Below are 26,847 nucleotides of genomic sequence, written 5' to 3' on the forward strand. Positions count from 1 at the left end.
CATTGTAAGAGAAAAAGTAACACATAGTCTTTGCTTTCATTCAGGGCAGTGTTTAAAAATATCAACGACACAAGTGTAGCTCTTGTGAATGCTGATAGATTGCTTCAGTGTTTGTTTGTTGTTGATGTTTTCTTTTCTTTTTTAGTAAATAGCTCCCTCTAGTGGCCAGTCTGAAATACGGCACCACCGTTTCCCTGTGCATTTCTGTCACACTTCCTGCTGTTTTTGTCACGAGCGAAATTGATTAATTTTACATTTTAATTAAATAAAAGTGGGACAACAAGAAAGTGGGTTTACTTGAATTAGGTGCTCTGTCTTATTTCTTAATAACAAAATGTGTTTTTTTCTTCAACTTTATTTAATTATGCCCGTCTGACATTTTGCTTGAAAAATAAGTGTTGTTGGGCTTACATTAATTATCTTTGGGTTGTTGTTAATGTTTTGTAAAGCTTTCTTTCCTCTTTTAAAAACTCTCAAGACTAGGAGACCCAACTTTCCAGCTTCATTTGCTTTCCCAAGTGTTTTGTATTTTGTATTATATATTCTGCCGCCTGTCCACTGTAGCAGGTCTGATTATGAACATTTGCTTTACCGCTGGGTCGCCGTTGGCAACCGATGATAACTGTGATGTAGCCTACTGTAAATGTTTTGGCCTCTGAGTCTGATGTACCAGCATGGTTAGTCTCGGAGTCGACTATAAGTTCTTCCATGACAGAAGTCGCGTTGTTGCAATAAACATGGTCGGTGAAATAACATTAAACTATTTCTCACCATACGATTAAAGGAATAATTCCACCGGCTTCTTCGCAGGTTTCCAAACTCTCCAAAATTACTACAAACATGGCGACCCGTGGGCTTCACGAGGAGGGAATAAACGAGGGACTTACCTGGCGCAAATGGTAAAGTTTAGCAAGGTGTTCACATATTAGGTGGGAAAGTTAGTGATAAAAGGTTTAGGGAAAGTTAAAGGGGAATTCATCAGATGGTCAGGACCAAACTCAAAGTGAACGCTTTACACTGACGCTCTGAAGTTGGCTGAATAGGTAAGTAAAACAATTATTTGCGTACAAGTTGCAAAACTTTTGGTGATGTATTTTGTTTACAACAGACGGTTAAACTTGTCAATCTGGGAATAACATGTGATATTGACATCTGTAACTCGTTTAGGTTTACAATTGCATCTTAACATAGTGGATACATTATTATCATGAAGAATATACTGACCTGCCAGTGCCATCACTGCAGAGATAGTAGAAAATGTATTTTGACTGATAAGAGGCAGATTCATTGAAGTGGAAGATAAGATCAGACAAAGGTCTCTACCGCTACAAAGAAGGATGAGAAGAAGCTCAGATAAGGCAGAAAAATTACATGATGTGCACTTTTTGTTTATTCTTATGAGACTTGGTGTAGATGTGCAAGAGATATTCCTCTGTGCATTTTTTTTCTGCTTTCACCGCTGCCTGTTTTATACTAATGCAATGCATGCTGATATTTTGTTACACACAAATCAGGCATAGTTTTTAGTTAGTGACTTCGTTCTACATTGTTTTGTTGCCAAACAGACCTTGAATGCAGCATACAGAATAGTCTTTACACAACACGTGCACTCAAAAACAGACACCCTATGAAGCAAGTCTTCTCATTATTTACAGTCTATGGTTTAAACAGAGCGACCATAAAATATATAATCAGTTGAGTGTATCTTAACAACTCACTGTCGGTGGTAAATGATGACACTCAGGCTTGTTTAATATTAACGTCAAATATCAAAGGTCTACTTTATCAACAATAGCCAGATTAAGGTCAAAGGTATCGTTGTAAATGCAATATCAGAAGTGTCATCACTGCTGTTTGTACAAAGCAATTACGTCTTGTGCATCCAGTGTCTCTGCTGAGTGATAAGAGGTTAAACAGATTACATAAGGTTAACAGTAATTTTTTTTACTCTTCTACGACTTTTTATTCTTGTAACAGGTTGTTAAGTTTGTTTGTTTTTTCTCACATCTTAAGGTTCAGAGGCACCATGCCTTAAAAACATGACAGTGCTTGTAGTTAAATGTAAAAACAAAGGAGGGTTTTGTCCCAGCATGTAAAATCCCTGCAGCTCTGCACTGAATTCTGCAGATATAGTTAAGCTGCACAATGACAACACCCTTTGTAAACACAGATACAGGTATAACAGGATTTCAACCATTCAAAAAAAAAATATCATCAGTCACAGTTTGTAGGGATATGGCAAAGTTCTCTCTAGAACCATAATGCTCAGTCAGCTGCAGTGGTGGGCATTGCCTTAAGAAAGTGTAAACTTTAAACAGCCACATCAGCACTCAGATGGATGACGAGATAAGAAGAGAGTGTGGTTTAAAAGGGGTGGCGGACTTTGAGTAAGTCACTCCTTGCTGCAGAGTCGTCCTGTTCACCCTCAACCTCGCCGCCACCGCCACCGCCACCGCCACCATGACCTTCAACGGCACCTGGAAAATCGATCGCAATGACAACTATGACAAATTCATGGAGAAAATGGGTGAGTGATGTGAAAGTGCTGTTAAAATGCTGAAATGACTGTGTTGCATGTTTTATGAGGACTATGATGTGTTGTTAAAGACAGATACAGGGTTACCATGGTTACTTTCTGTGTTGAAGATAGAATATTATAATGAAGACATGATAAGGCAGTTATCACAGCTCTAATAAAGTGCAGCTAGCTAGCAAGACTAATTTAATAAATATATTTGTTAAGTTTTAAAAAAGAAATCTGTTATGCAGAGGACTGACACTTGTACCAATGTTTTTATTTTTATTTTAAATAAAACATTATTATTATTATATTATTATTTAATTTGTGCAATCACAATGCATGTTAAAGGTTAAGTCTTTTAATACTCACATTTAAAAAAAAAAAACTAGATCTTAGGTCCCCTTTGAACAGAATGTGAAGAACAATTACCCACTGAACATGTCTGTCTTCTGACTTATGTACACATTGCCCTCTGCACACAAACAATGGAACTACCTGTGCATGAAAAGCGATTAACTCCTGACACCCTTCCTCTTATTGTTCTAAATATCCAATGTGTTTGTTGATAGGAATTAACATGGTTAAGAGGAAGCTGGCTGCTCACGACAACCTCAAGATAACCCTTGAACAGACTGGAGACAAGTTCCATGTCAAGGAAAGCAGCAATTTCCGCACCCTGGAATTAGACTTCACCCTGGGGGTCACCTTTGAGTACAGCCTTGCAGATGGAACAGAACTATCAGTAAGCTAAAGTTGCATCTACTGTGGGGTATTTTGTTTTAAGAAATAAAAGTTTTCAATCATGTTTATTTAACAGGTTTATATACACTAATCATCTTATTCCAAATATGAAGAGGCTCATGGATAGTTAAAAAACTTTAGACTTTGACCCTTTGAGTTGCATGAAAGAGTGGATTTGTTTGCTAAGTAAACTATCCACAAGTCAACATCTGACTTCATATTTGTACCCTTGTGCCAAGTTGATTTGAACTTCATACCATTAACAGCAACTGCCATAAAACTGTCAGCCTGCACTGCCTCCCCTCTCGCTCTGTAACGCCTCTCCCATGTAATACGCATGTCATGAGTTAACGTCGTGTTTGGTGCCGCAGGGCTCGTGGGCCATGGAGGGAGACTCGATGAAGGGAGTTTTCAACCGAAAGGATAATGGAAAACTGCTGACAACAATCCGAACTATCGAAGGAGATGAACTCACACAGGTAAAGTTAACGACTATGCAAATTAAGCACACAAAAAAAACCTGTTACCTGTTACCTGTTACTGTAATCTGAGTTCAACAGACATCTAATGTCCTTTTTTAAATGCTATTTAGGTTATCACCTGAAATACAAAATAATATCATTACTGTAGTTGTAAATCCTTCTCTTTTTTGCAGATACATTCACAGACTATGAAACTGTAAAATAACATTATGTGATATTTTGTGTCAACAGAGCTACAGCTATGAAGGTGTGGAGGCTAAGAGGATTTTCAAGAGGGGATAGACTGAACCCATCGTTATAAACTACAAAGTGAAATGTTGGACTTCAAGATTACATAAAAGTATTGTGTTGAATTATCAACTACTTATGCCAGAAAAAAATATTTTAAAAAGAGCCCTGTTTGTAATGGATGTACAGTTCATGAACCCGTTTGGAACGACACAGGATTTTGATACCTGCAAAAATAAAGCCATAATGTAACTGAGTGTTTTCTTTATGTTCTCTTGAGTTTTATTTCTAGAAAAACATTTCTATGAGAATAAGAGAGGCTTGTAAAGTACAGAAGACAAACACAGTGAGGTGACTTATTTAAGAGTGATACAATAATTTATTCAACAATGAATAAAAATAAAATATATATAATGTACAAAAATATAAAGTGTCGACAGATTTCATATGATTCTTTAGATTGATCTGTACGTACACAAGTCATGAAGCGTTCACTGAAGCACCACCAACTCAATTCAATAGTCATTTCAGGCTTAATCCCAACCACACACAAGAGGTGTATGAAACGAGGATACAGTTCCCACACATCAGGCCTCATCAGCCAGTAACATATCAGATACCATCATTGACAGAATGCGTAGAATTCTCTTTTGTTCTTCAGTGTTGATGCCAGAAAGTCAAATTAAGCTCTGTCGCTGTAAAAGTTAAAAGAAATGGGTCGATGCAATGCCAACTGCGACTTATGTGACACAAGAGAAATCCTTACTGTGATGGGTCGTGGATGCAGAAAGAAAACAATTATGAGTTTTCTTTTCCCAAACTCCCACGCAAACAGTTTCACAGGCATGCAGGCAAATTTATCAATGACTTAAGTTTTAGCACTGAAAAAATATTTCAGTTGTTCTACATTAAAGCTCTTCCACACTTGAAAGCTTTGTCACCCAGGAGGTGGGATGAACTTCCCACTTTCTGCAGCTGAAATTGTACCACGTCAACTTTTGCCAATTGCAGCGGATTACAGAATGAACAGAACGTTTGCTGCTTTCCCAAGATGGTCAAAGCTTCCAAGCCTGAAAGGGCATTTAGGGATACTTAGAGAAAACTGGACCTGGCACTCGTCCTAAGCCCTTAGCTCCCCCCTGCCATACACACACACACACACACACACACACACACACACACACACACACAGTACAATGTTGGTCAGATATGTCACTTTTAGCATTGCATATTTAAGTTTTCATGACATCCTATAATCTCTTTCATTCATCGCCCTCATTCCTAACTGTGGTTTTATGCTAACAACATACATGAACCACTGAAAATGTCAAGGCACTCTTGATACAACTGAAGACACAAAATTCAGAATCTAATATACAGCTTGAGTGAAAACAACAAACTCCTAATGTAACAGATAAAGAAAATAAATGAGTGACGGGACAGGTACTGTGAAAAAAACGATAAAACCATTAGTCTCTCAAGACACTACAAAACCAAATAGCAGGGCGACAACATTAAGAAAACCTGGTTAATATACTCTGACTTCATCTAATCCAATAGTTTAACAGTTTGGATATCTTTATAGAATGTAAGATATCCTAAAATGAGAGTAAAGCGAATGATTTATCTTTAATCGAGCACAATCAGCTTGTATAAAGGCATCTTTATGTCATTTGAGCGATTAGACCCCTTAAACATCAAGTCAATTCTTAAGGTAAGTGTCCTTGTATGCCTTCATTTTCTTCAAATCAAGCAGTGTACATAAATTAACCATGACCAATTCAAGCAGATGCTTAAATGATCAGTGAAGTGTGATGTAACACACACACACACACACACTTAAATCTTCTTTTGGTGTCAGACAGCACAAGCACAACACACACAAACACAGCAAATTGAGTGATTAAATGTGTTTGGTTAGAATAGTTGAGAAATACCTGGACAAAGGTTATTGAAGTTAGACAAAAGTGCTATGTGGAAAAAAAAAATAACTGGCAGGGTGTTTAGGAAAAAACTTGGCAACATAGTGAGCACAAGAGAAAGTTAATATCAACATTTGAAAATTCATCAACACTGATTCGTATATTGTTGGGAATGTCTGATTTACATAATACAAAGCATTAAAAGTACCAAAATCTGTTTTAAAATCATCACAAAGTAAGTTTTAGTGAATGCATAGTATGTCTTGGAGAGTTAATTGTTTTTCCAGCGTACTGTGTGCATCATATTTTTATATGTACAATGGATGCATAATCAAAAGTATGTGTCCTTGCATGGACACAAACAAGAGGAAAAGTTTCCAAAATAGTAACAAATCTCATGAATTCAATACAAATCGGTTTAATCAAATAGAATGTATGCCCCAGTGTAATCATGCTCATGCTAATGCTGTACACAGAGCTAGTAAGACTTTGTAAAGGCCACATGCAGGTTTCAGAACATTAGTCTTATGAACGAGAATCATTTTTGTGGAGTATGCTCAATATCAGGTAGCCAGATTCATTTTTGTTGGCATCATTAGGAAAAAACAAACCTGCAAATACCGACCTGTTCAAATCTGTCTACTTTGAAAGGAAGACTGCAAAAATACAATTTGACATCACCGCAAGTTACAAAAGAGGATTACAAGAACCAGCACAATGAAGGTAGAGTACACACGGAGAGATATGGTCGTACAGTATATAGTGACCTTTAAATGAACCGAGGGCTCCCACTACAGAAGAGTATAGTCACTATAGGATCTGTTGACAACCAGAAAGTGGATCATTCAGTCCTGCAGAATCACATTTTGAATAAAACATTGTCTCCCTAAGATCTATACATGTTTATGAATGGCAGCATTACGTTTGCCTATAATCATTCAGGAAATGAACATTTGAAATAAAACCAAACTGAACAAGGATCTTTGCCAACATATCTTCTTTTTGTTCTTTTTTTTTTTTTTTTACAGCCAATGAGGTTGGCTTCAATGGGGCAGCCACAGTCACTCATTAACACACAAATGTTGTCAAATAACTGATAAATGATAACAGATATCAGTAACTGAATGTTGCAATGCCTCTTCCCTGGTGAACTTGAGCCCTCAACGTGTATTAATTGGTGGTTGTCCTGATATAAACCCTTCAACAGGTTGTCGTAAATTTAAACCTGCTGCTTCAAATTCTTCGCTCTGTCGGTTTTCTCCTACTGTGTATAATGACATCATGTATTTATAAAGTGTCTTTCACATATTGTTTCATGTCAACATGCAGTGATTTTTCATCCCGCTCTCTCCTTCCATCTGTTTATAATAACTACACCAAACTGTACTTCATCAAAGTGTGGCTCCCTGTAAACTCTCATGCCGCTCTTGTGATATGTAGGTGAATCTTTATTTCTGCAACACTTCTGCAGACTTACTTTAATAGTAAAAAAATAAACATATTCGATTAGAGATCAGGTGACAAAAAAAGAACCAAGACTAAAAATCCCCTTTGTGCAAACTGAAAAGATTCTGGTATCAACAAAATCTGCTTTCAGCAATACTGCGGGATAATGGAAGACAGTTTACATGGTAGGTGACAATCCTTCAAACAAAATGCAACAGCATTTAGAAACAGCATTTATTTATGTGACAAGCTTGCATAAACATATTCCACTCTATTTGGAGATGTCTGGCTTCAGGACAAATTTCCATTCTGTAAACTCTTTGGCATCCAGTTGGTACTCTACTGACCGCTGCTCATCCGTGTAAACAAACTTTACCAAGTAACACTCATATAAAACCACGTTCATCCAGTCCTTTGGCTGTCACTGGGTTCCATTTTGCAGTGGGTTTATTGCTATTATGGCCTGCAAAGAAACAAAAATGAATAAATAAATGAAAATCTAGTTTATATTGTGTTCGATGGTTCATCCTATTTACATTTAAAGCAAAACAAAGAACGCAATAAATCTGGTCATTTAGTCTTATTCAAGAAACAGGTAGTAGAGGGGAAAATAAATAAAACTTTTACATCATTTTTAGATGACAAAATATTGTGATATTGATTTTTATGATATGATTTAATTGTTTCTGTTCTGGAAGATTATTGGGTGGTGTTGAAATGTATTTTAAAAATGTGAATGGATTCTAAGTAGGCAGCAATGTACCTGACAAATCAAGACATTTTTTTATAATATCGATCTTAAAATCTATTTAATGCCAATCCTTAGTCCTGCTGTTTGAATACTAACATCGTCCTCAGTGGCCACAACAAGAAAATATCAAAGGAAATCGGCTCATTTTTAAACAGTATAGCTAGGTCTCAGATGGTTGAATTGAGGTTTGCAAGAGAGGCTTACTTGTTTCAGGTCTTGCTTTTGGCACATCTTGTGAGTGTGTGTCAGTGGGGAGTGTGTGGCTGGTATCTCTGCGCTCTGTCACTACCACTGTCCGCGGTACTGTGGCAGAGAGGACAAGAGGCCTCTGGTTGTGGTACTTGAGACGGTATGTTTCCGTCATACAGTTATCCACATTGAAGTACGTTGTCAGAGAAACCTCTTGAGATGGCACCGCCTGTTCGCCCCTGCACAGTCTTTCCTCACTTTCACACGATGACGGGGTGCTCCTTTCCGGGTCAGAGCCCGACTTGGAGCTTGCATCTGAGAGGGCTCTGAGGCCTGACATGTCGGGCTTCCTGTGAGGACTGACAAACGACGTAGATGAGAGGCGAGGACTTGAGGGAAAGGTTTCTTGAAGCATCCTCGGACGGAACACTGCGTGGCTTGTTTCGCCCTGATGAGGAGGGATGCGCTGGGATGTGCGGAGGTGAGGCGACCCTGTTGTGCCCGGCTGACGCTGATTGTTCAGTTGGAGAGGCTCTGCTGTCACGTTGCTGGGCGGGTGGTATGGTAGAGTCATGTGAGGACACTGGGACTCAGAGGCGACCGACTCACTGTTGCTGGAGCGGTAAGAGTTTTCTCTATCCTCAGGCTCAGAGAGCGCAAGATCGTCGGAGCTGTTCCATTCTGAGCTGCTGGTTTTTGTGATGTGCCTCAGGGCTGTACTTTCTCCAGCGTGCTGCTCACTCTGCCTGTTATCCGAACTATTGGAGTCCCTCTCTGAAGACGCTGCTTTTCTGGAGGTACTAGAAGTGTACTTTGACTTCCGTCTACAAGAGAGATGTGTTGCACAAAACAATGGAAATCATCACTTTATATTGCAGAGCTTCTATTTATTAGACACATTCAATATTATTTATTATACAGGCCTCTACCTTGAGCTTGGACTGCACTTTAGATGTGAATGTGAAATTTGGTCATGGTTTTTTCCCTGAGGTTTGGGTTGATGTTTACCTACAAAATGTACAAAGAAAAAAGAAGATCAAAACATGATGACAGCAAAAGAGACTGAATGGAAAACGTAGTAAGATAAACAAAGCTGTTAAGCAGTAGTGCTTTGGAAACGTCTGCTCTATTGAGGCAAGTAGCTTTAAACATCCCGTAAGTAGTGCTAAAGGTGAGCCCAATGTATTTTTGTCTTCTGACCTTTCCTTCTCTGCAGACTTAATTTAGGTAGAGCATGTTTAAATGTACCAAACTACTGTTGACAGTTCCCTATAGGACAATCTCAATCCAACAAACGAGTAGCCGTTTGGCATTAAACAATAAAAGGATCAAGATTAGAACCTAAAAGAGTAAATCAAGTGTTGTGATTAATTATGTGGTTTTTTTTTTTCAATTTTGAGGATTAAGTCAGAAATATGAGGGGGAATCCAGCAAATTTGCAGATTTTAGACATTTGTCTCAACATGTACATGAACCTCTGAATTACAAGATTTAAGATGGTGTGGGCAGCTTTTGGAGGTTGTGACAGATGAAGCATTATTTAATGGTAGAAAAACCCACAGAAAAACCTACTATTTCAGCAACAACTACCATACTCTTAAAAGTAAACCCCCCGACAAAATGCAAGACAGACTTATGAAAACAGGAGTCTGAGTGTGGGGGGAATGTGTCTCTCTTTGTGTCCACAAATATTGCAAACACTAGCTTTTAATATCAGAGCTCCATCATTTTATTTTTTTAACTATCCCTTATATCCCCCCCCCCAAAAAAAAAATTATAAACCATGCAGATATAGATCAGCCACCTACAACAAAGCAAAGTTAATCAATAGTAGAGACCGAATCAGGACACAAGGTGGCAGCAGCAGACGGTTAAATGCCAGTAGACTCTCACAGCAGGATAAACCAGTCAGCACACACGCTCAGAGCAGCATGGTGCTGAATTCCTTCCCTTTAAAAATAGATGTGTCATTTTTTTCTCTGCTGTTGCCCTGAAGAGGTCCATTCAAGGATAAAAGCTGTAGCTGTTGGTTGGAAACACTGGCTCGGGGTGCACATAGCCTTGATAAAGTATGGAGTGCAGTACACTCAAAGTACTGCGTGAAACAGGAAGATATTCATGACAATGCCAACAGCCGTGTCCAGCTGTGCTATCTGAATGAGCTTTGTGGGATTATCATCAGATTAATGCTGATGCTTGGCTGACTGGGTGAAGAGGTTAAAGAAACCAATCCAGTCTCATAAACCAACCCAGACATAAATCAATCCTCATTATTCTCACTTTATCAGTATACAGCTCAACATCCATCTGATACACTTACAGAAATAATGAAAAAGAAAAACAGAGAACAAATCTCCTGTGGAAATGACTGATCTCTTGTGCCTGGAACTCTTGCTGCAAGATATACTGTCTTCAAACAAGTAATGCACTCCAGTGTGTACAGTATATCTTTTTGTTACCAATCTGTTGGCCAGCAGTACTTCTTTCTTACGTTTCCTTGTAAATCTATTCTAGGAAGTATCTGCAGATTAAATAAGAGTTGTAAATGCCCCTGAGCAGAGAGGTAGTCTTTTGTGCTCTTCATCAAGTTGTCATTTTCATGTCAGGCTATTTTTGTTGGTGTTCTCATTTCTTCCCTGTTTTATCTTTTTTTAAACACTGGCTTTATGTTTTGTTTTTTTTAAAGTGGATTTGGTTTGAAATTGTATCATACACGTTGTCAGGCCATTACATAATCTAAACAGTACATTTTTTACTGCATTTACAACAGTTAAAATACTCAACTATAAAACACTACCAATAGCAAAACTAACCAAGTGGTACAGGCCATTTCACACAACCTGCACTCATCACAAGAACACTTGACTTCCTCTAGAAATGTGTAATTAAGGTCAAAAATCTTGGAACTTACCATTGTGTGAAGGTGAGGACATTACACTTGATTTGGCATCGCCCCCTTTTTGGTGCAGCTGACTAAAAAAAGAAAACACTTGAATTATTCTAAGCATGTTTTCGATCAATCATGTCTTCATGAGTTGGTTTTAGAACAAACCTTCTTGGTCTTGGAGGCAATGGGTTAATTCTAAATGGCTCATAGCACCGATGAAAAAATCTTTAAGAAAGGCAGAAACAAATGCATCTCATATTCAACGTCTCATTGAGTCCACCTGGGACTTTTTACTATTATTCTAAGCATTCTGGTTTTAAAAGTGTACAGCCCAATATAGTTGTTAAGTTAGATTTAGAGTTAAATTTGGATTTCTTATCATTGTAACTAGACAACATATATTAAATGAAGAGCAGAGCAGTATAACATCTATTGCCTAGTTCAACATCATCGTGGTTCCTTAAAGTACAATGAAAGAAAAGTACAAGAAATTAAAAATTCTGGGATATAACTAATGATCCTTTTGATAATTATAACTCACTGATTATTTATATACTCTTGGAGAAAGCCTTTCAAGTAAATTTAAAACCTCTACAAATTTGGAATGAAATACAAAGACTGTATTAAAATCTAAGTTGAGAGTCTCATGATGAATCTAAAACAATATGTAAAAAGACATTTAAAGTACAAAATACCTATTTGGTAAAAAGCAGCTTTTTTGTCTGAGTACATCATTTCTCAGAACTGTTTTAGGTTTTCTTATTGTGTTTAGATTGACTTCTGCCTGGCTCCACACACAGGTATGTATTTATGTAGCTATGGACATTCAGTGTTGTCCAACTTCTTATTTTCAAGCCATCTGATTCAGACTCACAGGAGGAAGTCAAAGCCCTGCAAGTTAAAGATATTTGTTTGGATCTGTCACTGAACGGTGAGTATTAAAATGCTTTGCTTTCCATAAAAGCTCTGAACAGGGTAGAAGGCAAACACATGATACTATTGCAATGCTAAATGATAGCTCAGCTTAGTAGCTTATGCTAGTGCCGTAATTTTATGGTACTAAACTCCCTATGCAAAATGTTCAACAACCTTCAACAAAAAATATTCACAACAGCCTGCACTAAACCTCTGCAGCTAAAACTATAGTAGATACACAACACACTTTTGTAAATTAACACCAATGGATGTAATTTATTGTCATAACCACTCCCAATTCATATCCAATATCAGCTAAGCATACAGAACATACATGACACTTTTTAAAAAATTGGGATTAGAAACATTCTAAGGATATTACCGTAAGTATTTTGAAGTAAGACTCTAAAGCACTATTTGGGTTATGGCTTTCCATAGATGAAATGTATAACATAAACAAATAACCTTTGTATATCCCAACAATGACTTTCAGAAGATTTAGGAAAACATTTGTAGGTAGATTTTGCAATTTAGCTGTCTACAACAGTACTACTGTAGCTGTGAAATGTTGACTACAGCCACCGATTAAATGTCTTCCTTACTCAATTAGGGAGAGAAAAACCAGGGGACAGTTCCCCTATAATGCTAAGAAATAACAATATCACTAAACAGTTGTTTCTTACCTTTGCAAATGTGCCTCTGGAGTTGATCTCTGGTTTGCAACAAAGCAATCAACACCAGGTGAGTCTGGGTTGGTGGAGCCACTGCTGAGTCTATCACTGCTCTCATAGCCAGACTCGGTCCTTTGGATGGTCCAGGTATCACTACGCAGCAGTGTCTTTGGCCCACCCTTAAGTCTGCTGCTCCTTTGTTGGTTAGCCCTGCTCTCCGACTCTACAGAACTGTGGCTCTCCGTCTCGTGCCTGTGTTCGTCCTCATAAATAGTCATTAAACATTTCTGCTTCCGATCTTCTCTGGTTCGTGCATATTCCTGCACACGGTCTCGACTAGGTTCACTGTGCACTCTTTCCTGGGGTGAAGATTTACTATGCCGCGGGCTGTCATTTTGCTGTTGACGACGCTGCTCCAGTTCGTTCAGTACAGTGTCCACATTTAACACTTCCCGAATGGGCCTCCAGGTAGACTTGGATTTATTGTGACTTCCTTCACTTTCACCTTTTTCCAACTGCTCCTGACAGCTGTCCGGATCATAGCGACTTGGAGACGTGTTGTTCTTTCTGCTGTGCCCAGCACTTTGAGTGCCGAAGGAGTTTCCTCGTGGCTCATGAGATCCTCTGCTGGGATGGTTTGATGACTTCTCAGTGCGTGGATGGGTTTTTGATTTTTGGTCCAGTGGAGGCCTAGGTCCATTTTCTGGGGATAAAGATCTTGCATGTGTCATCTCTAAAGAGAGTGGACAAAGATCATTTGTAGAAAGGCTATTTAGAACATGCTCTGACCTACATCAACACCGACTTGCCCCTAAATGTATTGTTTTGCGTCTGTACAATCAGAGTTTGTCTTTAGCATAAAGATGAAGACACGCTCCTGTACCTTTGTGTTGTGATGGGTCCATTCTCCGATGCCCTCTATCCTTTTTTGATGTTTCGCTTGTCCTCTTTACATTTTCTGTGAAAGGCTCCTGGAACTTCTTAGGACTGCCAAGGGGATGTTTCACTGAGAAAAAAAAAAAAACACAAATTGGCAGAATGAGTAGTTGCTGAAAACATTGAGGTAATTGCACTCTAAATTAAGTAAACTTTTCTGACTGGTGACATTGGTGGGTGAAGCAAGTAGTAAATGATTGTCTCTTGGTTCTACGTTCCCTTCAGTTAAGAAAGCATCATTGGGTTTAGACCACTTAATACCATTCTGCAGCACTGGGGATATGCCTTAACCACCTCCAGGGTCAGCGGGGGACCCAGGTCTCTGGCACCCTTATTTTGGGGGTCATGAGCTGAAAAGTTTGGGAACCCCTGCTCTAGCTCGTTGTTGCCTGCGTTTACACAACGGTCCTAAGGCATGAAGGTTAGGCAAATATGACCACTCACATGCGAAAAAGTTACGTCTGTACTTCACCAATCAGAAATTTTCAGTGCTGCTTTCGGTAAGATAAAATAAATGAGAAACTTTATTAATCCTGAAGCAGGATATTGTGTTAGGTTGCTCCAACATAACAGTACAAAAATAGAGTAATGCAGAAGAGCATCAGGAATAACAAAAGGGCATTGAATGTTAAAATTATATTTTGGAAAGTACTTTGAGGGGTTAAAAAAAGTCCCCAGAACTGTATTTAGACCCTGGTCCCTCAGGGGGACTTCTGTCTCTCCCACAGACCATATGGAAAGTTCCTGTTGTGGAAACGCAGCTCTAACAGTCTACCCAGCAAGGTGACTTCTTCCTCTGTTATTAATTACTTATTGCAGTACAATATAATCCTTATTTTTCTTCTTTTTTTTCCCTTACTTTGCATCTTTGCTGCAAACAGGGCAAGAGACAAAAATAAAAACCTTTAGACAGATTCCAGCGGATCATTAGCTTAAAATACACTACTGCTGCCACATTTGCCAACCCTGTGGCGTATTTTGAACTCTGCAGCAAGCAGGCCACTGTGAAAAACAGATATGCTGTGAACATCTGCCACCAAAATCAGCACATTCACCCCACAGTTTCACAGTCTTTAACTTTCTGTAAACACATGTAGATAAATGCCTGAATACATGTGAAGGTGAAACACATGTATTTTACAACATGAGTAAAAGTGGTGATACTGTTATTCCCAACCCAAGTGTGACAGTGCAGGAAGAGCCAGTTATTTTCACTAATTGTAGTTGTAAGAATGGATCAACAATAACAAACATCTCCTCTTTGACTCTGTACAGCAGAGCATTATTCTAGTACAGAACAAAACCCTACCTTAAAGCAGTTTAATAAGAATAATTTCATTAAATATTGCAAAAAAACAAACAACAACTAGATAATTAGAAATTGACCCATTTCACTCAAAGACAAACAAAAAGAATAACTTACACATATTTCCATATAAACAAGAGTCCAGTCCCATGCCAGTCAAAGAGCCTGGGTAACACACCACAGGAAAACAATCCATCTAAAGGGGCAACAGCGCCAGTGCCAAAATACCAAGCAGATAAATTAATGGACGCTAACATTGGAAAAGTCTAAGGGAGGAGTGAGGACTATGGAGCAGGAGCATGAGTGCGCTTGGCCGCAGGAGTAGGGATTAGGGAGGGAGGCGTGGGTGGTAATCTGCGTGCAACAGAGACATCATCCTCATGTCAAGTTCAAGCCAGCACACAAGGCAGGACAATCTTTCTACTTACGGTTTAATGGCACTCTCCAAATCCCAATTCAAACCATAACTGAAACTTGACTGGTTTAGTTTGTTGTCATTTGTACTGACGGTTTTTGAGGTTTGATTTTACTTGTTGTTACTCAAAGAGTGTTCAGATGCTGTAGTAGATTTTGAATTTATGAAAAATGAATTGTTGGCTAAACTGTACGCATTTAATTGGAGAGTCAAGATTGACGGCTAATATTTTATACTATCATACACAGAATACAGTTTGTGTGCAACTGTCACAGGAGCGCTTGCAAGTCGTGCGTACAGTTTTGCGTTTTATACCTTCACCTTCTTTGGTTAATCTGGACCAAGTTAATATTTATTTTTGTAATTTTTCAAGTCATTCTGTTAAATTGATGGTTTCTAGTTGGTGGTAGAGTGCAAGTAAAAAATGTTGCTATGCTATACAGTAAAGCTATGACGGCTTATTTACTGTTTAAACTACAGAAAACTAAGACTCCTAGTTAACTACCAGTTAAAATATGGAAAAATATTGACTTTTACATTCAAGTATAAGCGTAAAATGGAGCTGTATAAGTCTCTCAGATTGTTTAAAATATGAGTAAAGGCTTTTTAAAACCCCTAATAATAATGTATATCCTTTTACAAAGATGCTTGAATTCACGTCCACAGTTAGGAGTGCTGATAACTGGAGGATGTTCTTACCTGTTGTGTCACCATTCACTTGGGCTTTGTACCGAGGACACATAGTGGTTTGTCTAGGTGCATCTTCATTAGAAACTGGAGAGCCTTCAGGGTTGGTGTAAAATAAAAGAAGAGGCTGGAAATGTCCCCTGATACATTTAGAAGCAACATCTTTCCATTTGGATCCAATCTGAGCAAAAGGGAAAGCATGATTTAGCAGCATGTAACACATGGTATCAGATAATAGACACATGAACTGGAATATATCTGATTCATAGCAGAGCTCCTGACCTCTTTTACAGTAGCATCATCAAAAAACATCCATTTTGAAGATTTGGTATGATAGGCAAAGGCTGAGTAATGTTTACTGGAAAAGCAGATCATCCCCACCAGATGTAGCTCACTCCGTTTGGCATTTTCATCAGTGACCCGGTTGAACAGCTGAAAGAAGGCAAATTGAAACAAGTTTGATCTCCGTATATATCTCGCTGATTTATATAAAATATTATCTGTTTGGTTCTGATAGTTTTTGTTTTTGATACTTATTTTTAGAGCAACTCTGTAGGAACACAACTGGCAACCCTCCTATTACCCAAGTACTCCAGATAATTAAGGGTGTCAAAATTCTCCTCATCTACAATTTGAATTACTTCAATGTAATTAATAGAATATTTATTTTAATTAGCCTAATAAACAGCTTGGCAGGAATATCAGGTTAAGTGAGGGGTGAAACCAATAATTGCGCATGTAGATATAATCATTTTCATGGTACTCTTAGACTTGTAAGTATCAAGGGGAGAGCAACATTTTCCAAAACAAAGACTTCAGGGAAGCGGGAGGATTTAAAGTACTGTTAAACATGTTTCTGTTGTTTTTCTGTCACCTCCACTCAAAGAGTGATCATGGTGTCTACAACATTGTTGTTGCACAGGGACAGGTAGGTGGAGGGTAAAAAGATAAAAAAAAGTACGATGAGGATTTTCTCTCCAGCTTTTGAAATTCATGATTGAGGCTCCACGTTCTTTTTAATATATCTTTTTAATTTAGATCTCAAATGTCCACACCCTTACTGGCGAGGCTCGCCTCAGCTCTTACCCCACACAGGTTCAAACGTGGGCCAAGCGACCGAATGACATCATCTGTAAGATCAGACTGCTCAGCGTCCCATACAAATCCAATTGTGACAATCTCTGGACAGTTCATGAGCACACGGCGGATCTTGATACTTTGACCACAGTTGCTCTGCAAAAAAAGAAAAGAAAATGTCCATAAAAACACCAACATACAAATCAAATAAAGATTCTGCTGAGAGTTTCTTTAAATGAGATATATATATATATATATATATATATATACAGTACATTTGGGAAAACCAAATACATAATACAGTCTAAATATCCATGTCAAATCACCGCCCACATTTATCTTAGAATTGAAGCAAGGCGTAACAGTCAGCTTATGTACAACAATCTGCCATAAAATGTGTATAATCCAGCTCCTCCCCTTCCTCAACCTGCATGTTTAAAAATCATGTTTTTTCAATCCCTGCAAGCGGCTGCGTTGTAGTGGTTTGTCATAAGGATTAAGGCCCGCCCCAGCTTCAGCTCTTTGCCTCTTGTTAAGTTAACCGAGGGTTTGATGGTCAGCATTTCAAAGATGGCAGCCGCCACTAATAAAACTTTCAATACAGCCCTTCAGAGACCAATTGGTAACTTCATTCGGGCTTCGTCCATTATAATTTACAATGCATTAAATATCTACGTTTTAAACACATTAAGGTGTAGGTAGTGTGTTTGAAGTTGCTTGAAGATGTATTTTGATTAATCTTTTCGTGATGGTCAAATGTTCTCCTACCTCCAGTCATTACTATATGAGAAAGAAGACTTATCTGCTGGACTGATCTTATACTGTAGAAGCTGAACCCACTGAGATATAAATCTTTTACACAGCTTACAGATCTTTTATGTTCAAGTATCAGTTACAAATAAATGAGCAAGTTTCCCCAAATGTCTGAGTGACAGGTCGTGGCTTTATTTCCTTCTCACTGCCACTTGTTCTATTCAAAACTGAAGTAAAACTCTTTAGACATATCACTCCAATAAGTCATAGTAACAACTTCAAATGTGGAAAAGAGCCAGGCAGCATGCATTACATGCCGTCATGCAGTCTGTACTCCTGCTCACAGCTTGTGGGAGAATCATTAGTTAAAGGGAGATAGCACTAAGCTTCACCAAAAGGATGCACACTGAAGATAAAGACAGCATTAGAAAATACAGATGAGAGAAACCGTGGATATGGCCTTAATGCTATTTATATCCTAACAGTAGTCTGGCACCGTCTCCTGCCGACCGCTTCAAGTGCAGTGTCACAGCAGAAAGTACAGAGTGTACTCTGCATTGCTGCTGGGATAATTCTCGTTCCCAATTTAAAATAGCGTTCTGACTGTCAACTAAATTATTCATTGGTAGCTGACTCGAATCAATCGGCATTAGGTAATGGTTGAATTCAGACAGATGTTTTGACAACTGCAGCACAACTGGGAAATGTATTGAGCCATACATTTTTAAAGAGGTCTCTCATTTTATGGAGAAAACGGTCACATAGAAACAAATGAAAATGACAAATCAATCACATACCGGGCAGCTTCGGAGGTCCCCTGTGTTGTTTGCCGCCTGCAACAATTCTCCAAACATGTCTGACCTGAGCCGCTCGCTCTTCCCCATAATGCGATCAACCTGTTGGCTGTGCATAAGAACAGAGACAGTGTGGGACGTAGATACATAAGATGATTCACATTCTTATTACATGTGTTCACTCAGTGATCTCATTCCATAGCTACAATTGTTTTTGTTTTTCGTTTTCTGACATGCATTGAAAGATCTATTTGAAATGTTGTACCTTTTTTTAATAATCACGATCACTTTCTTGGTAAACTCATTTAATGCAATACAATAAAATATAAATAGAAAAGTTGTTTTAAGAAACACGATTCAGTTGCTGGAAATTCCTCAGTCGAGGTGCTAGATGGCTCGCTTTTAAAAATCGGAGAACAACTGACTGTAATCTAAAAGGCAGCATCATTTCAATATCGGTATTTGTTAAACCCAATCAGTGTCATCAAGATTACAAAAAGAAGTGTGAATAGAAGATTTGCAATGATTTACAGATCATATGAGCTTTGACCGTGTACATCAGGAGCTGCTGCTGGATCTTACTTAGAGGCGCCAGAGGTTTTTAATCAGTTTGGGTTTGTTTTTTTCCTACAATGGTAGTTACTGTAAGGCATGTTGCTAAGATGGCCGCCGTAACTATAAAGCGCCGGGGGAAATGCGCAATTGGTATCCTGTGTGGAATAGCATTACATTGCCGTACGTCTATCAAATGAATATAGAAAACATTCCTGTTATTTGATGTTTTTTGATTTCCTCAGCTGCGTTCAGATTCGGATTTATATGTGGACTTCATGTTGTCGTTAAAAAAAAATCCAATCAAAGGTAACAATTAGCCAGACCGACTGTTCGGAATCACCTGTGGTCAAAGCAGTACTCATACCGCCTGTAAAAGTACACGTTACTGTGAAACTTTGCGGAGAAAAATAAAAGCAAAGACTCTCAGATAGTGTGAATCACTTCAGCAGAGACAAACAGTAAACATCACTTCATATAAATGATCTGCTCACTGATGGACTGGTTCCCATTTGAAGGTCATAAAGAGGCGTCAGTTTTAAATCTAATTATGAAAGTCTGTTTCATAACCAGTTTCAACCTCATCTCAATACAATACATTAGAATTATTTAGAACAGCTGTACACATCTAGAACAAGTTCAAAATGAATAAAAAAGTTTATTTTGACGCTCTGCAGCTTCTTCACAATACTAACTAATACTTTTTACAGCATGCAGTTGATTCTCCTTCTCCTGCTTTCTTTGTCAAGACTGTTTCAAACACCTGCGTGAGCTGAGCATGCATGAAGCACTTGTTGACAAAAGAAAACAGAAGCCCAACATTTGAACTCAAAGGCGACTAAACATTATTTGGGCAGCGTTATAATTTGAGGAACGTTAACTACTATGAATGTTCATGTTGTTTGTAGCTCAACAGCTACAATGGGAAAATCCCCAATATTTGTAGAGACCCATGTTACTACGGGTCGGCAGCGGCGACAGCGAGGAAACCGATCTAAGATGCTGAAAACTGCAATCAAATAATTATCTGGTAACCTTCTTTAATGCTCTGACATTTAAATCAGGATTAGCACTCTGGCCTCATTTTTGTTTCCCAAAAATGTTAAGCCGTGGCAGAAAATCAAGTACTTACCATAAAGCAGTGGTTGAGACGTAATGTACGAGTTCTGTGAAGGGATGTGGGTCTGAAGATGCACCACAGCAGCGACACACGAACTGTTAAAGGAAGACAGACATTCATTAACATATTAGTTTACCTGTGCAATTTAGGAAATGGCCGTCTACCAGTTATTAACCCCAACTTACATTTAGTGAGAGCAGCTGTTTGCTTTTATCATTCCACTTACAATAAAAAAATTAAATATTTAAAAAATGCATTTCCTTCCTTTCCGCCAATACCTGTATAGTACCGATTTGTCCAGTCAGTATTCAAAAAGTTACCTGCTCATAAAGCATCATTGCAAACTTCTGATGGGTGATGCAGGATTTGGATGAACACGAGTCAGTTGCAGCGTCTGAAACGATGTGCAAATGAATCCGCTCCAGGATGTTCTCCTGACGAATCAAAGACATCAAAGAGCAGAGCCAGTCAGTGCAAATAGTGAGTACATGCAAAGCCACACAACGCAGCAGCAGTGAACATTTAGAAACAATAACTGAAAAACTTTCAGACCTTCAAAATAAAGCTCAATCCTATAACAATTATTAAACATCAAAAAAAAACTTGCAATATCTGATTTATTTAAAGTATTTAAACTAAAATATAGTTCCCTTTTTTTAATCTGAAGTTTGTGAGGTGAAGTCAGATTTAACTACTGTCTCCTTTTTGTTACCATGAGCTCTATTTAAGTAACGTATATACCATCATAAAGGACTATAAGAGAACATTAGATGATCTAGGCAGAACACAAGATATGAAAAACAAAATTCAGCCAAATAGAAGACATGATCCACTTAAATCCAATATGCACACCAAGGGTTTAAAAAGCAATATGCCAATATCCCTGTATATAATTTACATACATCTAATTAAAATGTGAATTAAACTAAGCCTGGTCATTTTTTGCTGGAGCCTCTGCTTCTTTTGAACCTTCGGTGTCACAGAGGAAGAAGCACCATAACATTATTAAACACACAGTGAACCCTGAAAAGGTCTTCCATTGAATGTAACTTGCGTGTCAACGTACAAAGCATTCAGCAGCGTCATCCATCAGGCCGAGCTGGAAGCGTTGTTCATCCTTGAAAGTTTCCGCGAGAGCGTTCCGCAGGCTGTCGGACGGAAGCACTCGCTCTCGACTCTGCTGAAACTGGCTGAAGATGCTCTAGAGAAAGAGAGAGCAGTATTAGTTTCAGCTCAGAGGCTGGAACACCATTTGCAAGTGACCCTTCTCACAACTCTATCTGTATCTACTGTAACATCAAAATGGGTCAGATATATACAGTATATGCATCCTCACTATCAAAGAATAAAAAAGGTTGAGCTCAAAGTGTAGAACACATCTCACCTTCAAAGCACAAAATATGCAGGAATCACCGAGACAGAAGTGACCCGAGAGCTGCCTCAAACTCCTCCGGAAAATGTCCAGCTGCCAAAGCACCTGTGAGGGTTTAACAACAGCACAGGAGTATTCTGCAAGATGCCAAAATAACAATGCAACCACACTGCTGGTTCTGCTGAATGAAGTTATGTTTGGATGTTTCCTTCAATTATTCATATTTTCCGAAATAACAAGAACGGTTGCAGTAGTTTTTTTAACAGCTATCTTAGAGCTGGTAGCAAACAGTTCTCACCTGAACAGCGCTGTTTAGGAAGCAGCTATTTTGGCCGGGCTCGTTCAGCAGGCCTTTGGTGAGCGCGAGGGACAGCATGCTCCCAGGCTGGTAGGATTTCTTCAGGCCTCCTCCAGGTCTTTTGAACATCTTCACCCATGCCATTGAGTTAGAGCCTGCAACTGATAAAAAAAAAACTAAAAAAAACATTTGGTTCTGACATGACTTGTGTGTGGTGTTTTACTGGGATGCTTGTCTTTGCTCATTTCACACTAAAACTTATGAAACTTCTACAATAGCCTGTTACAGCTTTCAACTTACAATCTGTGAAAAAAAGAAGAACTCTGACACGGTAATTTAAACATTAGGAAGGCCCAACAAGAGTTGGAAATGAGCAATAGCTAAACTCTGATCTTCATGTTCATCTGTGAAACACAACCCCTAAAAGAAAACTCTGCAAAGAGTGTCTATCATATAAGAATAATCTCTTACACAAGGCAATGCCATTGATTAGCTTTGGTGACAGTTCCCCTCTTGGTTCTAGTCCAGAGCTAAAGCTTTGCAATAGCAGAAAAACAACGAAGACAAATGTTTTTAAGGAAATTATTACACATATTATAAGACTTTTGGCTTTTCTGGGTACGAATAATTGGAACTCCGTTTGAGTTTTACTTTTGTAATATGTAACTGAGATAGAATAAGATCTTTAATCTATGAATATGAGTCCATGAAGACATGAGTTTATACAAACAAAAAGAATATTTCATTTAAAGGTCACATATTATGCTAAATACACTTTACCATGTTTTTTATGTTTCAGTGTCTCTCTATTGACTTCCCAAATTATGAGAAAAGTTCATCCTCTCCATCTTTTGCCTGCTCCACTTTTCATAAAACGTGTGCTCAAACAGGCTGTTTGGAGATTATCCCCCCTCATGACATCACAAAGAGCAGTAACCCCTCCCCCATTTGGGTGACACTCCCACAGCTAGGTGTTTCTTCTGCCCTCTGAGTCTGCCTTTCCACTGTAAACCATACGGCATGGTGCAAGAAAGCCCCAGCCATCCAAGCCCATCTTGGAGGGGCGTGGTCAGACACAGCTAACTTATATTTAAAGCTACAGCTACAGAAACAGCCTGTTCTGAGCAGGGCTGAAATAGAGGGGTGTATACAGTAGGCCTGGTAAAATACAGGATCAGGGTGGATTTTCAACAAGAAACTTCACAGACATTTTTTTGGGACCTCTGAGATTTATTTAAACCTTTAAAAAATCTGAAACAGTCAAAATGGTTTTACTTATGAAATCCAAACAGTACTATTATTTAGTGAATACAAATTTTCCGCAAAATGTTAACTTATCTCAAAAGTAAAAATGTTACTTTTACCCATTTAAAAATGTAATTAACATGCATTCATGTGAAACCTGTTGGACTTTCCCACACTATTTTTCATCCGGTTTGAAATGTGATTATTACGGCATGGCTCTATGATGGTAATCATAAACAACCCTGGATGAAAATGTAATTCGACTTGGAAAGCTTTTCATAACATCACTGATCCAAATGACTGATTTGGTTGGACTCCAGATGAATCATGTTATCTACCTTCTCCAGAGTTTGGGGGAGACTTGCTGCGGCTGGACATGCTGGGAGGTGGGAGCTGGTGCGTTGGTCTGGCCATGGGCTCCATCCATTTCATCCCCACGCTCCTCCTGAGCGGTTAGTGGAAAGCATGGTCAGGATCAGCCACAGGGCAGCCTCAGTGATGTGCTACTGGACATTGAATGGCAACCGGACAATATCTGAGGATTGGACAGTTGGGAAGAGGTAAATTATAAATTCATTTCTGCACAGTAAAAGTCCACAGTGCCTCTTTGAAGGCTCAAAATAAGTACAGCCATTTAATGCTTAAAAAAGGAACACATGGTCTACATCCTCACATGCTCCCAAATAAAAACCCAGCTTCATCACTAATCTTTTCTGTATTATATAAAGAACGTCTGACAAGTGGCAGTAAACACACAAAGGCCCGACTGGGGACACAAGTTCGAAATTAGCAATAGCTATATACTCTTTATGCAGCACATCAGTTTCATGCTTTGTATTGAAACAAATATTAAATTGCATTGTCCCTATTAAATAAATCAATTCAATTCAACAGCAGACAAACCCTTATTTACAATTATTATCATTTGCATGCCAGAAACAGTTCATACTGTTGTTACGTCTTTACTTTTGCATCCTCAGCAGTCTGCTCGTGACCAGCAGACATGCTACAGCAAGAATACAACTTCACTGTTTTTTTTTTCTCTCAGAGAAAGATCAACAGCAGTATCGTTTTGTCGAACAACAATTACATTAAAAAAAAAAACATGTTTGCATCACTTATAGATTGGTAGATTAAATCTGTTTTGGAGTTTGCTTCGTCTCTGATTGAAAGAAAAACACAATAAAGCAAGGAGCAAAAAAAGTACCAATACACTGATTTTTATGTACAGATTTTATCCCTACTTGTCTTTAATGAAACCTTGCATGGGGCTCTAACTTTTATATTGTAGAGTTCAACTTTCATCCAGAGCATTTTATTTTCTTCTTATTTCAATGCAAAGATGCCTTTGTTAATGTGGTGCACATTGACTAGTGCTGCATTAGACAATTACAGCAGTGTACTCCTGATCTGATGCTGCTCCAGTTTGTTTACATGTGTGTTTTTCACATGTAGAAAGATTAACACGTTTTTAAATAAAAATATGCACTAGGGAAAGGATACTGAGCATCAATATGAGACACTAAATAACGTTAAAGACAAACAACACAACATAAATGTTAACCAGAATAACAACCCTTCACCCCTGAAGCCTGTGAAACACAGTGACATGTGCAGCACTACACATCAGCTTTTTTTTTTTATCCTCATGTGATGCTGTTCTTGTTTGCTACATAGGAGAGTATTTTTTTTTTTAAAACAAGGTCATTATATCACAACACTTTTGGAATAACCTCTGCATAAATACTCCGACATTTTTATTATGCATCATTATTATTTCAAGCCATTTTCTGTGTCAGTGCCCACATGTGTTTATCTGCACCAACCTTACACCATGTGATGCTCGTATAGGCCTATATACAGTCAACATAAGCGCCCATCTTTGCAGCAGGGTTCACAAAAAAGGACGTAAATAAGGTAGAGGACGGGATTTTATGACCACCCTGTGTTTTTTCTGCGTTAAAAAAAAAAATAATCCCCCCCCAAAAGCTTCGACGAGCGCTCTCCCCCCTGTACCACCATGCTGCAGCCTCACACTGAACTGTGCATGGGAACAGCGCCCGGTCAGCTACAGTAGCATAAATATGCCGCAACTTGCATTCACGCATGGACAAAACAAGTGTCTCCGCCGACTCACCTTAAAGGGAAGCGGATACAAGCCCGCTCGCCTCCGATGTGGGCGCAGGGCAGTCCAGCTGTCAACCGCGCTAAATCCCAACACTCCTCTCCGAATCCTGCGAACAAAAACCGGCTACAAAGGACTGCAGATATGTCCAGACGCATACATCGCACTGTGTGCCATAGCGCTGCGCTCCTACAATCCCTCCGACACGCACACAGGCGGCGACACGAGACTGTGTTTGCTGCTACACAGCCGGTCTTGGACAGTGATAATTTGGTGAAAATCCGTCCCCTTTCCGTACGATCGGGGCCAGGGATGGCCTGTGCCAGAATGTCCGAGTCGGATTAGTGATGTTGTGAGACTTGAGAGGTCAAACTCCGCCCCTAGTGTAGCCTCAAGTGCACTGCTGCTGTATAGCAATCTTCAGTCCCTGCATGGCAAACTGTGTGCTGGCGGAAGGTCAGACTTCCAACTTGTTATGATGATGAGAGAAGACGTCACATGACTGCACTGGTTTCATAATCATGCAGCACTGAGGGGACTAAACCCTGCTTTTTTTTTTTCCTTTTTGTGTGTGTGTGTGTGCTCCCACTTAAATGTCAGACTACACAACAAAATACTGTTTTTAGGCTATTTTGAATAAAGTAAAATACCAAATGTGTAAATATGTCACAATTACCTGAACAAGGAGTTGTCCTGCCTTCATCCTCGCAACAATTTATTTTACTTACTTTTTTTTTTTTTAAATCAAATAGCATTACAAATATAACAAATCAGTCATTTGTGTCCATGTGACTCGCATGCTGCAGTAAACCGGACATGGGATCACACAAAAATGGGGCAGATGGAGGGCCTGGAAGGGGAAAGCCTGCAGAGCAGAGCAGGTTTTTAAGTGATAACAGGACAACTAAAATGGGCTGATGCTTTGGTGCCCACAAGCCTCAGAGTCAGCAAAAATGTCACTCAGTTATTGGTGTTCCTCTAAAAATAGGCTTGAGGGAATTCAGTCCCAAAAAAATAAAAAAAATAGTGTGTTTGTTACATAGCTTCAACAAAGAAAATGCCTAAATCCACCAAAAAAACGGAAGTACATTTTCACATTCATTTATCAAATACAGGATCACATGTATTTATGATGCAGCAAACCTAACACAATATTTAGCAAGTGTTCATCAGCTGCTACTGTTCTCACTTCATTATATATTTTTTAGTGTGTGTGTGTGTGTGTGTATGTGTGTCTGTGTGTGTGCCAGGCTGTGAAAAACAGTGTAATTCACTCCTTATGAGTTGTTACACTGTGAAGTCGTTCTCCCTGGATTTGAGTCCAAGAATGAAATCTGTTTGATAATATTAACCGACACCATCGCACAACAACTGAAAAAAAACAAAAACATTTTCAATGATACCCAGTAAATGT

The 26,847-nt window shown here is 38.8% G+C and overlaps 2 protein-coding genes across 3 annotated transcripts; one reads left to right on the forward strand and one right to left on the reverse strand.

Annotated features, from left to right (window-relative positions):
• The first annotated feature begins 2,361 nt into the window (after positions 1-2,361).
• Positions 2,362-4,229, forward strand: fabp2 (fatty acid binding protein 2, intestinal). The gene is made up of 4 exons (XM_061059363.1): positions 2,362-2,527; positions 3,091-3,263; positions 3,634-3,741; positions 3,976-4,229. Exons 1-4 carry the CDS (start codon positions 2,461-2,463, stop codon positions 4,024-4,026), a joined length of 399 nt encoding a protein of 132 aa, XP_060915346.1. The 5' UTR covers positions 2,362-2,460; the 3' UTR covers positions 4,027-4,229.
• Positions 4,230-6,292: 2,063 nt separating this feature from the next.
• usp53b (ubiquitin specific peptidase 53b) lies at positions 6,293-23,839 on the reverse strand. 2 transcript variants are annotated; one of them, XM_061059195.1, is made up of 16 exons: positions 23,647-23,839; positions 22,064-22,224; positions 21,778-21,870; positions 21,460-21,594; positions 20,714-20,827; positions 20,406-20,488; positions 18,725-18,830; positions 17,184-17,330; positions 16,380-16,529; positions 16,110-16,278; positions 13,637-13,759; positions 12,766-13,456; positions 11,192-11,253; positions 9,210-9,288; positions 8,296-9,104; positions 6,293-7,803 (listed from the first exon to the last, which is right to left on the reverse strand). In XM_061059195.1, the coding sequence occupies exons 1-16, from the start codon at positions 23,738-23,740 to the stop codon at positions 7,727-7,729; spliced, it is 3,093 nt and encodes a 1,030-aa protein (XP_060915178.1). In that variant the 5' UTR covers positions 23,741-23,839; the 3' UTR covers positions 6,293-7,726. The 2 variants fall into 2 exon arrangements, with proteins under 2 accessions (XP_060915178.1, XP_060915167.1); XM_061059184.1 differs by having other exon boundaries at positions 12,766-13,486.
• Positions 23,840-26,847: the final 3,008 nt, after the last annotated feature.

Source organism: Labrus mixtus, chromosome 2 (assembly GCF_963584025.1).
Source record: "Labrus mixtus chromosome 2, fLabMix1.1, whole genome shotgun sequence".
NCBI classification, from domain to species: Eukaryota; Metazoa; Chordata; class Actinopteri; order Labriformes; family Labridae; genus Labrus; species Labrus mixtus.